The 17,628-nt window shown below is 45.3% G+C and overlaps 1 protein-coding gene across 1 annotated transcript in view; it reads left to right on the top strand.

Moving 5' to 3' along the window:
- The window catches only part of GPD2 (glycerol-3-phosphate dehydrogenase 2), a 323,960-nt gene that overhangs the window by 92,912 nt on the left and 213,420 nt on the right, over positions 1–17,628 (top strand). Inside the window, exon 4 of the mRNA XM_085873795.1 lies at positions 17,107–17,130. Coding sequence (XP_085729921.1) covers positions 17,107–17,130 — 24 coding nt within the window. The remainder of the gene's footprint in view (positions 1–17,106; positions 17,131–17,628) is intronic.

Raw genomic sequence — 17,628 nt, 5'->3', positions numbered from 1 at the left:
AATTGTCGATCGTGAGACATAAAACATGTACAAAACACGAATAAAGGGGATAAACAAGTGAATATTTGGATCAAACTTTTGTCTTTCTTGGCTTTAGCCATCAGGAATAGAATAAAAGAAACCCATAAACATCAGGTTTCAGTTTCACACAATTCTTTCTACTCTCCTGGAGCCGTTGGTCGAAAAGAGACGAAGACTACACCATGACCTCGCATGGGTTCAAAGTGGCAAGGATATATAGCTTTAGTTCTTGTTCCACCCAGTTAGCCACCTACATACCTGAGCACCATGACCCAGGCAGCAAGAGTGCTCTTTCGACATGCCAATTAAAGCAATCTCCAGCAGCCAACATGAGGACAACAGCAGCGGACTCGTACCGGTGTTGCTGAGTCAACACCAATAACCAATCACCAACCAACTTGCTCAATTAGATCTTCCCCCTTTCCCCATGAAATTTCGAATCGCACTGGCTAGTTGGTGAATTTTCTTTTCAAGACCTCACTCCCAAGTCCAACAGGTGATCTCTCCAACATCAATCTTCAGAAGCTTGGTTTGCTGAGTGTTCTGACAGTTGTCTTATTCTCCACATAGCTTCAGGCTGCCATTAAGGCCTAAGTCACATTTGGCACGGCGGCCGTAGGGTCGACAAAATCTACAGCCACCAGCAATTATAGGGCGGCCGCAGTATTTCCACGGTCACACAATGTAGCAGTCACATATGTTTTTATTTTTCGGGTGGCCGCATGGGGTATTTAGAAATTGTGGTGACCGAAAACGTGGGGGTGCCGTACGGTCTTTGATTTGATGTCGCACGGTGACCTTGGGGCATCCCTGCGGCGGACATAGAATTTTCAAGGCAGACGCAAGGGAGCCTCAAGGTGTCCACAAGGCGACCGCAGGGGGGCCCTAAGGCGAACGTGCGGCCAGACGGACGGTAACGAGTGGGTATATATATACCAGTTCTTTTTTACTGAAATAACAATATAACAGTTCGGAATATACCAATGTATATATATATATATATATATATATATATATATATATATATATATATATATATATATATATATATATATATATATATATATATATATAACTGAATATACGATAACTATAATATATAACTGAATATACCAGTTCGGAGTACCGTGGTGCCCCCAGAATCCGAACGCTCCATTGTTTGAACAAATTGGAATCTGAACAATTTTTTCGAGAAAATTTTGCCCTAAAAACCGAACACAACGTAGTGTTCACGTTTGTTTACGCGTCTCCCCCGCCTGTTCGACCTGCATCTTCGCGCTTTGTTCATTCAGTTCGTTGGTGGAAGTACAGTACTCGTGAAAGCATCTCTCGTGTGTCGATCGCTACTTTACCTCGTGTTTTCACCTTGATTTGTGCTGTTTTTTTTACTCATCTTGTGTTTTAATTAATAATAAAAAATCAATCCGATCACGTGGTCTGACGGACTGTCGGGCAAGGATTTAATTTCACAGCAAAACCGGTTGTAATTTGGAATATCCATGATTACCTCAGCCCGATGCGTTTGATGAAAGTGATTGTGGTTCTGGGGGCATCATGTTTGATGAGCTGCCCTTGGGGCAGCGCTCTCGCAGAGTGCGCGAGCGATCGGAACCCAGGCCGAAGCACGAGCCTGTGTGGACCTTTGGATGTGGTGATTGTACCAGTTGACATACAATACACCGCCACCGAAGGTCATTTACTCATCTTATTTTACCTTAAACATGGATAATTTCAGTTGAAAGTGGGTTTTCTTGGGGTCCAAGAACGGATGAATTCACTTTCCATTATTTCTTATTGGGAAAATAGTTTTGGAATGCGAACTTTTTGCAATCCGAACAGCCTCCTGGAACGAATTAAATTCGGATTCTGGGGGCACCACTATAGGCAAGCACCTCTACTCCAATCTCTAGCGGTAGTGCACGGTGGACGCACGGTCGACGCAGACTGCCACGGAGGCCGTATGTAGGACGCACCGCGGGCGCAAGGGAGCCGTGCTTTGACCCTGCGTTGCCCGCAGGTAGTCACACAGACCGCAAGGCCACCATACGTTAAACACAGGGACGCCTTAGGACTACCCTACGGCGACCGTGGAAATAGTGCGGCCGCCGTAATTTTTTGAGGGTTGGCAAAATTCATTTTTCATTGAGAAGAGCCTTCGGCAGCCACACAAATAACACAAGCCCTACGTACGGTTGACGTGGAACACATCTACGTCACAGCTTGGCTTGTCGAATTGCTACGGCCAACGTAGAAATGAAAAAAGTTATAACTCCGCGCTATAATTCCACGGCGACTCCTACAGCCTGTAAAAGATAGCCATACGGCGTAGGGCCACCCTGAGGCCACCTCAGAAACTCTGCGGCTGCCACACGTTTCTGTCAATTCAGGGGGGGGGGGTACGGCCGCCGTATCCGAGCTGAAGAGCAAATGTGACTTAGGCCTTACTTGCATGCTATGCATCTGCATCATGAAGACACCAGTTTGGTGTGTGCTTCATCTGGAATTAAAATGCCAAAATACTCTCCTGAGTCAATCCTTTAATTATTTTACAAAATAACCTCAGATATTTCAAAGTTCATGATGCAAAGGGGAAAGTTTTGAAAGTTTAAAATGTTTTCAACCACAAATGCACGATTACAGTTTCATTAAAGATGCTTACAAATAAAAAAGCGACAACACCAGGTACCGTTTCCAATTTATTGAAGATTACATTTTAAAGTCCCTTAACCATAACATACCATGGGTACAGGCCCGTTGCTGGGGGGGGGCATTTGGGTGCAATGCCCCCCCATGGCACATCTGGTGCCCCTCCACTTGTACGCCACCCATTTATGCCCTGTTGCACCATGTGAACAACTTAGTGTTTAAGGACGAGCACCCACTGTGAACTTGCTGTTTAAGAGTTCACCTGTGTGAACTAAAACCCTTATTCCAGATGTTCAACATGGTGAATAATAAGGCCGTCTTGGATAAGCTGTTCTTTAATAATATCCTTCTTCGAATAACAGTCAAGAGATAAGTGTGCGCTTGCCAGCGTATCTCCAACAGCAATTGGCAAGACAAGACAGTCCAAGCCCACAAGATAAAAGATAATAACGCAAGCACCAACGCCAGCAGCCAAGACGACAGACAGCCGCAAGACCTCGTGTCGAATGTCGATGTTGTGGGTGGTTTTATATATATATATATATATATATATATATATATATATATATATATATATATATATATATATATATATATATATATATATATATATATATTGTTACGTTTGAGGGGGGGGGTATGCATTCAAAGGGTAATTAGGATGTTTAATTAGGTATGCCATGCTGTTCGAGTTTACCAGGACCTCGATGTAATAAGTAGCAATTCAGTGGTGATAAGTTGTCTAGTAAATGTTCATTTCTTCAAGGGGGAAATGATAATTGTCACGTAATTAGATAGGGACACGGGATAGGGTAAGTGTGTCTGCGTAAACCCCTTTTAGGAGTCCCTGGAGGCTGGCTGTGACGTCACAGGACAGGGCTGCGGATGGCTCCGCCCCGTGATCACGATTGGCAGAAGGCGACGGCGGTGGGCCAATAAATGGCTCGATTGGAAGTGACGAGGACTGGAGGATAAAAAGGTTCTGTTCGGGGTCGAAAAGAAAGAGGAAGAAGATCGGGACAAAAAGATCGTGTTTTTTTGGTGTGGAGGCTGTTGCGCGGGAAGCGTACTTGTTGTTCTGATTCGATCGTGTTCATCATGTCTTGGAGCCTTGCTGAGCCTCGTGCCTCACCTTGGTTGGCTCTGGGGTTCTGCTGACTCGGAGTACGGGGTCGAACGGCAGGTGGACCTGCCTCCCTCTCCTGCTCGCAACTTGGCGCCAGAACTGGTTCCCTGGCGGCTGTGAGCGGACTTGGGCCAGGACCAGGAGGTCGACAGCACCACGGTTTCTCCTGCCCCCCCCCTCCCCTGACGAGAGCAAGGCCAGCTCGTCCGACGCTGATCCAGGGACAGTTGCGTCCACACCACGGTCCAGCCTGACCACCAGAAGTAGCTACGTTTTGTGTGTGTGTGTGTGTGTGTGTGTGTGTGTGTGTGTGTGTGTGTGTGTGTGTGTGTGTGTGTGTGTGTGTGTGTGTGTGTGTGTGTGTGTGTGTGTGTGTGTGTGTGTGTGTGTGTGTGTGTGTGTGTGTGTGTGTACTTGGCGCCTTAGAGGGTTTGAGAATTGTATATTCATTGGAATTGTCTGTGTTTTTCCCCACGCCCGATCCCACACCATCCCGTCGAATCACCCTGGATCCCTCTTCTTGCCGAGTCTTGTTATTTCTGGTTAATAATAAAAACAAATAAACATCATCAACTCAGTGAAAAGTGACTCGTGCCACCTTCCTCGTCCCGTTTGTGGTAGAGCGATTAGAACCGCCATGTTTGGGTTATAAATAAATAAACCGCCTCCATCGTTTCGGCTCATTCTACGTTGACGGGACTGTTCAAGTCCCGTGGACGTCACATTGGTGTCAGGGTGTTGGATGTTCGAACCCCTCTAAATTATATTTGGTATCGGGAGAATATACCAAGATTAAAATCTCGCCACGAATTGGAATATAAAATTACTGCAGAAAAGCGCGCAAGCGCGGGAAAATTTTGGCGGGATTTTTCAAATTTAAATTAATTGGCGGCAAACGAGACTTCTGCACCATGGCGGATGTGCAGATGTTTGAGGAGGAAGGCCACGTGTCTGGCAGTGAGTCGGGGGAAGAAGGGAGAGACGGGGGTAGGGTTGGAACCTCCCCCATTCCGAGCGTGGACCGTGCTTCATCGCCCGTAACGGAGCCGGCAGCGCCGGAAACCGGCACGATGACGATCTGGACAATGTTGGAACGTTTAATGAGTGCAATTACAGCACAGGGGGAAAAATGACGGCACAGGGGGCACAAATGGCAGAAATGACGGCACAAATGGAAAATCAATTCGTGACACAGAGGGCAGACATGACGGCACAGGGGGCAGAAATGACGGCACAAATGGAAAATCAATTCGTGACACAGAGGGCAAAAATGATGGCACAGGGGGCAGAGATGGCGGATCGATTGGGGGTAATGGGCGAACAGTTGGGTGCACGGATTGATTTAATGAGGGATGAATTGGGGGAAAAGATGGAGAAAATGAAAACTGAGATGCAGGAGTGTGTGGATGTTAAATTGGGAGAAATACAAAGTAAATTCGAGGATAGATTGGAGGAAACAAAGGTAGAAATTCCATTGGAGGGGGAAAATATACGAAAAAAATTGGTAGATAAAATTGATGCAACGAACATTCGGGTTGATAAAGTGGATGAAAGCCTGGAACGTCATCGTGCCTGTGTGGATGCTCGTATGCAGCTGCAGGTTGAAGAATGGGGAGAGCTGAGGAAGCAAGGGATGAATTTGGTGGAGGAGGTAAAAGGATTGGAGGCTCGTTTGGACGAACAAGATAAAATTATGAGCCAAGATGAAGTCTTGGATAAAGGCCTGGTAGAGCCGTCTTTTGTAAGTAGAGTGTCCGGGTTGGTTGAGGAGCAGCTACAAACTCGCGACGGTGCCTTGGAGGAGGTTGTGCGGGCCCAGAGGATCCTGCAGGAAGAGGTGAATCGGTCCATTCAACGTTTGGAACAGGAGGCAAAATTGACCCAGGAGACCCTCACCACAAAACATCTTTGGCCACAGTGGGCTCCAAAATTGGATACGCAGCCACAAGGGTGTTTGATCCCTGGGCTGGATTCGGACAAGGGAGAAACTGAGAAGCGGGCCACCGGAAAAGTGATCCCCCTGGTAAATTTTGACGGGTCAGGGAGCCTTGAATCTTTTCTGACGCAATTTGAGTGTATTTCCCGACTAAACGGGTGGAATGAGCGGGAACGTAGAGGGAATTTGGTGGCAACGTTGCGTGGACCAGCCGCAGATGTGTTAAACGTGATCGCGGAGGGATGTTGACCAGCTCCCACATTTGCGAGGCGTTGAGCCGTCGGTTTGGGTTCGCGGCAAACTGTGATTTGGTGCGGGCCCAGCTCCAGCACCGCAGATTAAAGCCGGGTGAGACAGTGCAGGAGCTGGCACAGGACATTTACCAATCAGTCAGGATCGCGTATCGGGACCCAACAGTGGAGGCATGGGACAGACTGGCACTCGAGAAATTTTTAGCTGCTCTTCCTGACCCTGAGGTCCGAGCGCTAGTGGAGCTACAGGATCCACCCACCGTTCACCGAGCGGCTGAGTGCGCGGCCAGGCTGGCCTCGTGGAGGCGGCCGGGTCGGGTGCCCGAGAGGCCATCGGTGATGGTCCGACAGGCGGAGATCCAGGATCAAGGAGAGGGGCTGGGAGAAATTGGCATTACCCAAATGTTTCAGGAAATTTGCCAGAAACTGTCGAGTTTGATAAAGGGTAATCCGGTAGTTAGTGCACCAAAGCGGTGGGGTCCAGCCCAGGCAATAGAGCAATTCGATTATGGCCGAGGGGGTCCGGAACCGGAAGAGACATTTCACCGATACTCACGGGGGCCTTTTATGGGGAGTTGTTTCCGGTGCGGGTGAAGAGGACACATGCAACGATATTGCCGGTACCCGGCGATGGAGGGACCCTCCAATCGACTTTTAGACTCGGAGAGGGTGAATCCTCCTGCTGAACCGCCAGGTCTATCCGATATGCCCTTTCATAGGTCGGGTCCGGAGATCACTGTCGGGGGTCGGGGAGACTAGATTGGGCTGAGCATATACGGCCATGCTCGGCTGCTGAGATTGTGGCGAAGTGCCCTTCTTTGGTGGAAAAAAATGAATTGTGGGAAAATTGGCATGGGTTTGTAAGTTCTGCTGGGTTTTAGAGTGACAATCGGGACAGTGGGTAATTGGTAACAAAGCGGGCACAAGTGGCTGTCCAATGGCTGGTGCGTGGATCGGGTGAGAAGTGCTGTGTGAGTTGTTTTAAGTGAAGAAGTGAAATGTATGGTGCACACATTGTTTTTTTTATTGGGCATGGTGTGGTAACAGGGAAGGTCATGGTCGGTGAAGTGTTAGAAATGCAGGTGTCACATGTAAGGCCGATGGGGTGGGGGAGTCATGTGGGTTTTGTGGGTGGGGATGATGTGCTTGTCCACAGGGATTGCTGAAGCTCACGGTGAGCGTGAATTGCGACCCCCTTCAAGGAGATTCACCACCTGGTGGCTAATGGTGACAGTGTCTGGAGGCAACTGGGAGAGGGTCTGGTTGGGCGTCCAAGGCGGGTAGGACCTTGGCGACCCAGGAAGGCCAGAGGAGCCAGTGAGACCCCTTCCAGAGTGTTGTACGGGATTAGAACTGATGGCTACCAGAGGGGAGGGAATCAAAGGGAGCGGGGCGGAGAAACGTCCGGGTTGGATTAAAGCTTACCTGTGGGCATGGTTGCACCTGAGATGCCCCCATCATCTTGTGGTAACCCACCCCACGGCCACGACGGGATTCAGCCTGCATGATTAAAATGAGGACCATGACCTAGAAAGGTGATGATGACCATGGTGTGAGTGTTGTGAAGATGTATGAGTCCCACTCGATCCCGCACAACTTGACATGTGCAGCAAGGGCATGATGTCCGCATAATTTTGGGGCAAGCAAATTTGAAAATTGGCTCCCCAGGTAATGCTGGGTCTATTAGCATCCACTGTGGGAGGCGGTCAAGTGTAAATATCCTGTGAATAGTGTCGTTAAGGCTTAGAGTAGGAATGTAAAGTATAAGTGTTGTGTTTTTGTGGAACCTTTTGTTTCCCCTCCCCAGATCACTGGAAGAGTGTTGGGCAAGAGCGATGATCCAGAAGATGGAGTGCAACTTCGCTCAGTGCTATCATGTGATAAAATAAAAAAACAAAAAACGAATGATTGTTTAGGCGAGGATAAGGCCATAAGGGGGTAGTACATTAAGCAGGATAGGTAAGTTAGCTGCGACTCGCTGCCCATTGCCCCTCCTACTTTATTTCGTTAGGTTAATTAGGTGTGAGTCAGTAAGTGTTAAGGCTGGTACGGTAGCGCCTGTGATATACCTTGCAGGAGCTGCGGTACCAGAGGAGGGGGCAGTGTTACGTTTGAGGGGGGGGGTATGCATTCAAAGGGTAATTAGGATGTTTAATTAGGTATGCCATGCTGTTCGAGTTTACCAGGATCTCGATGTAATAAGTAGCAATTCACTGGTGATAAGTTGTCTAGTAAATGTTCATTTCTTCAAGGGGGAAATGATAATTGTCACGTAATTAGATAGGGACACGGGATAGGGTAAGTGTGTCTGCGTAAACCCCTTTTAGGAGTCCCTGGAGGCTGGCCGTGACGTCACAGGACAGGGCTGCGGATGGCTCCGCCCCGTGATCACGATTGGCAGAAGGCGACGGCGGTGGGCCAATGAACGGCTCGATTGGAAGTAACGAGGACAGGAGGATAAAAAGGTTCTGTTCAGGGTCAAAAAGAAAGAGGAAGAAGATCGGGACAAAAAGATCGTGTTTTTTTGGTGTGGAGGCTGTTGCGCGGGAAGCGTACTTGTTGTTGTGCTGATTCGATCGTGTTCTTGATCGTGTCTTGGAGCCTTGCTGAGCCTCGTTCCTCACCTTGGTTGGCTCTGGGGTTCTGCTGACTCGGAGTACGGGGTCGAACGGCGGGCGGACCTGCCTCCCTCTCCTGCTCGCAACTTGGCACCAGAACTGGTTCCCTGGCGGCTGTGAGCGGACTTGGGCCAGGACCAGGAGGTCGACAGCACCACGGTTTCTCCTGCACCCCCCCCCCCCCGACGAGAGCAAGGCCAGCTCGTCCGACGCTGATCCAGGGACAGTTGCGTCCACACCACGGTCCAGCCTGACCACCAGAAGTAGCTACGTTGTGTGTGTGTGTGTGTGTGTGTGTGTGTGTGTGTGTGTGTGTGTGTGTGTGTGTGTGTACTTGGCGCCTTAGAGGGTTTGAGAATTGTATATTCATTGGAATTGTGTGTTTTTTCCCACACCATCCCGTCGAATCGCCCCGGATCCCTCTTCTTGCCGAGTCTTGTTATTTCTGGTTAATAATAAAAACAAATAAACATCATCAACTCAGTGAAAAGTGACTCGTGCCACCTTCCTCGTCCCGTTTGCGGTGGAGCGATTAGAACCGCCATGTTTGGGTTATAAATAAATAAACCGCCTCCATCGTTTCGGCTCATTCTACGTTGGCGGGACTGTTCAAGTCCTGTGGACGTCATTATATATATATATATATATATATATATATATATATATATATATATATATATATATATATATATATATATATATATATATATATATATACATCATGGATCATTTAGTTTTAAGGAATAGCCAATCAGCGTGTTCGATATGGAGGCCCTATTGAGCAGGTTACCTGATTGGTTGTAAGTTAGTTATAAATGTAATATAGTCATAATATGATTAAGGAAAAGACATAAATTTACATAATCAAAGATGAAGTGCACGTGCACCACGTGACCTTCACAACCCGTCAACCCACCATCTTACAAAAGCAATTTTATAATAAAAATTAAAAATATGTGTGTTTGCAATCGTGCTTACATTTGAAATTATGCAGATATCACCTGTTTTTGATGGATGGATCATTTAATAAATAAAACCATCAACCGTCAAATCTCGCGAGTCATAGGATTAGTGACACGAGTCACTAGGGACGAATCACGGAGAGCGCGAGCTAGCAGCAGGAGAAAAAGACGTGGATGATGGATATACGAAAATGGTCCAGAAAAGGAAAAAATGCAACCGACGAATATAAAGAAGATGATGAAAGACATGTTAGAGGAGGAGGAGGAGGAGGAGGAGGAGGAGGAGGAGGAGAAGACGAGCATGTCGATGAAATACCGACAGAAGCTGGCCAACCTGGCCAAGCCAGCAACGTAAGCCCTGCAGCTGGAGCCCCAGCGCAGGCAGCCGAGTTGCCACGCCTGGCGGCGGCCTCGGGACCAGGTGTGACTGTCAAGCCGCTTCCCGATGATCTTGGAAGTGAGAGACCGAATCAAGTTGTTCTACAGCGGTACCTTGGCCATCTGTTTCAGAACAAGAGTTGCTCGTTTGTGTCTTCGTGGTACTAGACTAATGAATGGCTGGAATACAGTGTGCAGACAGATGCAGCATTCTGCTATCCATGAAGGAAGTTTAACACCGCACGCGGCCCAGTGGACTCTACTTTCACAGTGCGAGGCTACCGGAATTGGAAACATGCCGTTGAGAAAGACAGGGGGTTTCACAAACACGCAACTTCAAAGGAACATTTAACTTGTCTTTTGAGGTGGAAGGAGAATGAGAGGCGCATCGATTGTGGTAAGGAGATTTCCACACTCCTCAATGCTGACCAGCTAAATAGAAACCGGTACTATGTGTCTGCTCTTATAGATGTTGTGGGATTTCTCGCCGAAAATCAGATACCTTTTCGAGGGAGCCTTGATAATTTTGAGGATATGTCAAATGGGCACAGTGGGCTCTCTCTCGCTTTTAAACTACACACTCAAAAAAGACACTGAGCTAGCCAAAATAATAAAGCATATCCCACGAAACGCAAGCTATACTGGTCTGGAAATGCAGAATGAACTGATCTGCACATTGAGTAATGTGACGGATGCCATCGTGGAAGAAGTAGGCACATCATGGTTTGCCATCAAGGTGGATGGGACAAGGGACCCCACTGAATGTGAGAACATATCAATCATCATTCGCTTTGTATCGGCATCAAATGAAGCAACAGAGCGTCTACTCACAATAGCTACAGCCGACGCTGGAGATGCAAAAACATTGACAGACCTAATAATTGCAGGGCTGACAACAACAGGACTTGACACGTCAAAGATATTAAGTCAGGTGTACGACGGGGCTTCGGTAATGGCTGGGAAGCACGGTGGGGTGCAAAAGTTGTTGCAAGAGATATTGGAAAGAGAAATCCCCTTTGTGCACTGCTTAAATCACCAACTCCATCTGGAAGTTATCCACGCACTGGCAGCAGAGAAAGCTGTCACTGATTTCCTCGAGGTTTGTTGTTGCCTGTACAAATTCTTCCGAAAGCCCACTGTTGCTGCACAGTATAAAGGTGAGCGGTTAAAACGACTTCTTGATCAAAGGTGGACGGGACATTTAGCCACCGTGTCTGTGATCATAGGATCTTTTAAGGATATCACATCCTGACTGTCTGAGATTGATGCAGAGCGCGCCTACGGTGCAGAGATGAGTATGGAGGTTATTGGGCTTTTGCGGGAAGTCTCTGGGCCTGCCTTCATGTTCATTGCTATCTTTGTACAAAAACTGCTGATGTTGTTAGATGGCCCTAACAGACTCTTGCAGGCAGAGGACATGGACTTTCTAACGGGGTTGGAACTGGTGGCGAGTGCGACAGTGTGAAGAAACTCCGCTCTGAGGATGAGTTCACTGATCTGTGGAACAAGGCCAACGATGCTGACACTTCGACACCTTCTTCTTCTTCTTCTTCTTCTTCTTCTTCTTCTTCTTCTTCTTCTTCTTCTTCTTCTTCTTCTTGTTCTTGTTCTTGTTCTTGTTCTTGTTCTTGTTCTTGTTCTTGTTCTTGTTCTTGTTCTTGTTCTTGTTCTTGTTCTTGTTCTTGTTCTTGTTCTTGTTCTTGTTCTTGTTCTTGTTCTTGTTCTTGTTCTTGTTCTTGTTCTTGTTCTTGTTCTTGTTCTTCTTCTTGTTCTTGTTCTTGTTCTTGTTCTTGTTCTTCTTCTTCTTCTTCTTCTTCTTATTGTTCTTCTTCTTGGTCTTCTTCTTGGTCTTCTTCTTGTTCTTCTTCTTGTTCTTCTTCTTGTTCTTCTTCTTGTTCTTCTTCTTGTTCTTCTTCTTGTTCTTCTTCTTGTTCTTCTTCTTGTTCTTCTTCTTGTTCTTCTTCTTGTTCTTCTTCTTGTTCTTCTTCTTGTTCTTCTTCTTGTTCTTCTTCTTGTTCTTCTTCTTGTTCTTCTTCTTGTTCTTCTTCTTGTTCTTCTTCTTGTTCTTCTTCTTGTTCTTCTTCTTGTTCTTCTTCTTGTTCTTCTTCTTGTTCTTCTTCTTGTTCTTCTTCTTGTTCTTCTTCTTGTTCTTCTTCTTGTTCTTCTTCTTGTTCTTCTTCTTGTTCTTCTTCTTGTTCTTCTTCTTGTTCTTCTTCTTGTTCTTCTTCTTCTTCTTCTTCTTCTTCTTCTTCTTCCTCCGGCTGCTCCCGTTAGGGGTCGCCACAGCGGATCATCCGTATGATCCGCATTGTGATTTGGCTTAGTTTTTACGCCGGATGCCCTTCCTGACGCAACCCTGGTTGCCTCTTATGACACAGGGTACACCTATTCTAATGGTACACCTATTCAAATGGTGCACCTATTCTAACCGGGGCATACACCGGGCCCAGTAAACTGGTACTCACTTCGCCGACCTCGGAAGGATGACAGGCTGAGTCAACCTCCTGGTGTGTATTAATTCAAGCGGCTAACGGGGCTTGAACTCAGGACCTTTTGGATCCCAAGCCGCGACCCTAACCACTACGCCAACACCAGGCTAGAAGCTCACACTTCTACACCTGCACCACCAAAACGGAGACGTACAATGCATAAGAACTTGGAACGGTTTGTAGTTTTGGAGACTACAGGACAAAACAACGACAATGACAAGATGGAACTGCAGAGGGTTTTTTTTACAGCGCAATTGACACTGTGCTTGGAGAGATCACTCAGTGCTTCAGTGAGCACAACACACAACTCGCCCGTTCACTCGCTGCCTTGAATCCTGAAAATGGCACGTTTTTGGATCCCCACTTGCTCCAGCACATCATGACATTAACAAAGTCAACCATCAGTGAAACAGAGTGTGTGGTTGCAAAGCAGTTTATTCGCACACAGAGAGAAAAGCAGCCAAACGAGAGATGGACAACACAAAAACTCCTCTCAACATACCACAAAACGCTGGAAGCCATGCCAAGTGTAGTGACTGCTATGAGACTTGGACTAACATTTGGTGCGTCTACTGCCATGTGTGAAAACTCATTCTCAACATTGAGGAATGTCTTCACTGACCATCGACGGTCCATGCGCCATGCACGCAAGGCACAACTGGTACGGCTGGCCTTCGAGAGAGACCTCACACGTAAATGCCTGAATGAATGGAAGGAGAAGGTCCTCAGAAGATTCCACACCGAGATGCGTTGCCTGCAGCTCTTCTGACAGCGAGTACAGCGGTATAAAAACTATACGAGGAGTTCAGATTGTGTGTGTGACTGCTGGCGATGCGTGTGTGGTTGTGGTTGCAGTGTGGTTGTAGTCATCACCTGCCATGGTCAGCTGCTTTTTACTTCTGATGTTTAAGTTAAATGTTGTGTTTGGTGCTTTGTATATCCCATATCTAGTGCTTTGTGCATAACCTTACCTCTGTGTAATTGACTGCTTTAAATGCGGACCTTGTGGTATCTTCAGGCTGGTCGTATTTGCTGTTGATAGTTTAACGTGATGATCGCAGGTCATATCCTATTGTATCTTATTTGAAAGTGCACTGATTCTGGTGCCAACCTCCCCCGTTTCGTCATTGTATCTCTGGTATATTAATTTTCTAATGCTAATTCTTGACAACTTCTTGTATAAGTGCACCTGAATTGGTGCCAATTGTCTAATCATTGAATATCTGCATTGTGAATGTGCCAGTTTGTTGCGGCTCTCCTGCATTCGAATATTAGGCCAAAAACATCGGAACATATTAAATCTAGCTGAGATCAATTTGGTTAGTATGCGACGGCAACCTCAGTATAGATGCGTCAATGCTGCATGAATACAATAGTATACCGGGTTATCAAAAATATTAAATATAATAATTGTGCCCCCCATCCAGTTCATATGCCCCCCTTAATACTGAGCCCTGGCTATGGGCCTGCGTAGGTAACTGTGGTAGGGGTGAGTAATCTGTGCATTGTTTGTGGGGGGGATGTTTTGTTTTTGTGATACTATATTCGGCAGCTGATAATAGATGTGGTGAGCAATGTCATTGAGTAATTAGTCCATATGTAGCTAGCTGCAAACTATACTAATAGATGCGCTGAATGTTTCCATTCTTTAATTCACAGGACATGATATACGGGTCTTTCCTATCTACGGGTAGATTATGCTGAGCGTTTTTAAAATGTAACAGTTCAAACGGTGCTGTTTGTCGCAAGATGGTGATTTACACCAAGATGCGCTGTTTCCTTTGTGTAATGTTCGTATGTGGTGACCTGATAATTACTGGATACATCAAAAGATGCTGTTAGTGTTTTCATTCTGTAAGTAACCCATGGGGGATGGTGTCGTGGGGAATGGCGTGTTACACTGCCACGAAGCTACAATGCAGTTCCATATGTTTAAAGTGCACATGGTGAGACATTCAGCAAAACTTTGTTTATCCCACGAAGCTACAATTCACGTACAAGAAGCAGGTCATGTTCGCGGCTCGTGAAAGATATGTTTTTTGCGTACGTACAGTATTGTACTGTACATACATCCAGCTGCTTTGTGTTGGCCCATGTAAGATATGTTTTAGAACTGTGTTATGCTCATGGCTCGTGAAAAAAAAACACTGCGAAAACCGCGAATACGTGGGGCAATTTCCTGCGAATGTAGGAGCATGTCGCAAGTTATCAACCGCAAATACACGGAACCCGCAAATGTTGGAACCATGAATGTCGGGATCCGGGTGTATTGTCTACTTTCTTCCCCAAACTCGACCAATATAAGGGGAGAAATGACAAAATATAGATTAAAGCATTTTGATGATGAAAGACAACATTTGTACTATGAGTAAATATAGTACAGCAAAACTATTTCAAGATAAATTAAAACAGTGTGTACAATCCATAAATGTGCCCCCTCTCCCCATGCTAATACCATGCATTGTCATCATGCCTTCCTCTGTCCCCCTTTGTCATTTTTCTTTCCTTCAATCCCAATCCGATCTGATGTACCATACTCTGTAACACAAAGCGTTGGTTCTGCCGAAGCAGTTTCTAGGTCAAGGATCATGCTGGGTGGTTTGCCATACCTCTCCCAGCAGTAGTTATTGCAAGGATTTGGAATTTGCCCATAGTGCTGGAAATGGCTCGCCTACTCATGACACCCAGTTTAACATCCATCCAAGGGATGGCACACACACTGATGCCGCGACCTGCCTGCGAAACATCAGGATGACAGTTTAACAATGACAGCCTCATTGTGTCAATAAACAACCCGAAACCAATTAATCTTTTTGCCGATCCATATATATGCATATCGATAAAAGTAAATAATGACGGATGTTTTCCTTTCACAATGTCGTGAGATTTCTGGAGCTCCTCAGACAAAGACCTTTATAATGACATGGGTTTTATGGTCCTTGGTCGAGTCGTTTAAGATATAGCAGTCGGAAATAATCACAAGGACCCGCGAAAGCCCTTCCTTAAGAAAATGCTACCTAGTTATTTAGGTCGTGTATAAGGCAACAGACTGCTGCCTCAATTACTCCGAAAATAAAAAAATAACCCGGGTTTGAATCAAAAACATGTCCACTGCCTATGGGCTTATGTATATAATACATAGTGGTGATATAACTCAGATTCCAATTATGCTCGCCCATCAACTGACACCACAATCCTGAAACTTAAGGGACTGAAGTCTGAGGCCTACAACTACCGTGGCCTTCGCATGGGCCGTGATGCATATCGGCTCCAATCTTTCAATATTTAATGATCCTTTTAACAGTCAGTTTTGTCGTTTTACACTGAAGGGAAAACTTATAGAGAGGGCGTGGCGATTGTGAATATGACAGCGACGAAGATGTCTGGCTTTGCATATCACCAAAATGACGGCTGTATGAATTTTCAGGTTGCATTTGTTGGTGGAGTCAGTTCAGCTGTCCAACCAACGGGTGAAAAGGAGTAATACACACGGACGGACGGACAAACAAGTGTATTATTATATCGCTATACAGGGTATTTCAAAAGTCAGGAATCGGGAAACGCATAAAAATAAATTTTGAGATTATGCCTTTGAGGTGATGGACACATCAACAGGGTGAAATGGCCATAACACAAGATGCTCACCTTCTCTTAACAAAGAAATAATTTATTAAACATGAGACATGGTTTATGAATTTTTGATAGACACAGAACAACACACAAAGAACCCCTCCCCAATCCCCGAATGGTGCCAATAATCGCACAAGATATTGGGTTGGAATGAGACGTAGGTCCCCAGGCGGATCACAAATCATAGGACGAAATATGGCTTTTGCTCCATGGCAAATCACCAATCTGTGTGTGGCTAGATAATAGCTCATACCATTTGTGATCCTCTCCCTGAGGCAGCGCATCACCGTCCAGGAGTGGTCCAAGTGCTGCCTCCCATGTGTTGCTGGATAGCTGGGAGGAATATTTTCCCTCTCTTGGTTGGAGGGATACATGTTGTATACTCACCACCCCCCCCACCCCCTTCTCTGCACAACTCGTATCTAGTTTGCCATCGAGGTACAAATGGACCTTAGCTACTCTAAATCAGACAACTCCCGTCCCTTCATTTTTAATACTGAAGACACCTTACCCGAGTCACACATCATGAATTCATGAAGAAAAATTCTGGGAAAATATCTACGCAAACATATATGGTGTTTAAATCCTTATATAACTATTGTCCCCTTCCCCACAAATGCAACAGTACTATTAGAGATAAATCCAAATGAGAGCTTTAAATTACACAAAATAGGATATGTGCGAGTGGCTGGCTGATAGAGGGAGAGAAAAAAGTTACAATTATTTGATCAGAACTGATCACTTTTGACTGCCATTAAGATCTAAATGTCTTGCCACTTGTCCTTATTTTAAACCATGTGACCTATCGATATGAAATGCTGCACGACAATGTTTTTCGACACCGCCAGAACCTTTTCCATAATGTTTGAAATATGATTATCAAAAAAAAAAAAAAATCTTCAATTTCATTGACTTGACACAGAATTTTTTTTATTGGTTAAAAGGTAATGAAAAATCCTTGTACTGCTATCATAGTTTGTTTCTTTATTGTTTTCTGATATTCTCATGTTCTGTACAATTTCTCCCTCCCCCACCTGTGTAATTTGCAGCATCAAGAGGTGAAGACAACTGGGGTAAGAAGTGTTGCTTTTAAGTGAAAGTTTTCTTTCATTGAGCATCATGTAGTTTTCATGTATTTTTGGCTTTAAAACAAATATATATAATACGTTTATTTCCACAGTAAAAAAAAAGTTTTTCTTCTTATGTTAATATAGTCTTTAAGATGAATTTTAAGAAAAATTATTGTAAAAAAATTTAATAAATGATTTGATTGTTTTGCAAAAAAAACCCCAAAAAATCATCAATATTTTTCTCAGTGATGAAATACTATCATGAGAGTCCACAGTATTCCTCACTCATTCTGGTTATTCACCCTTAAGTTTAATCAAAATGGTTGTACTGTATTTCAAAGGCAAAAGCATTCCGACATTAAAGCAAGTATTTAGTTTGGTGAGGTAAGCTGACAGCATTGTTGAGGTTTTTCACTTGCCACAAAAATGAATGTTAATTGACTTTGGAATATTTTTGAATAAAATTTTTGTTTTGACCTTATTCATGAAGAAGTTAACATT

Source organism: Eptatretus burgeri, chromosome 3 (genome assembly GCF_056783735.1).
Source record: "Eptatretus burgeri isolate ZD-2024b chromosome 3, Ebu_testis_v1, whole genome shotgun sequence".
Lineage (NCBI taxonomy): Eukaryota > Metazoa > Chordata > Myxini > Myxiniformes > Myxinidae > Eptatretus > Eptatretus burgeri.
Note: the sequence above shows the minus strand (reverse complement) of the source record. Positions and strands in the feature narration are given on the sequence as shown.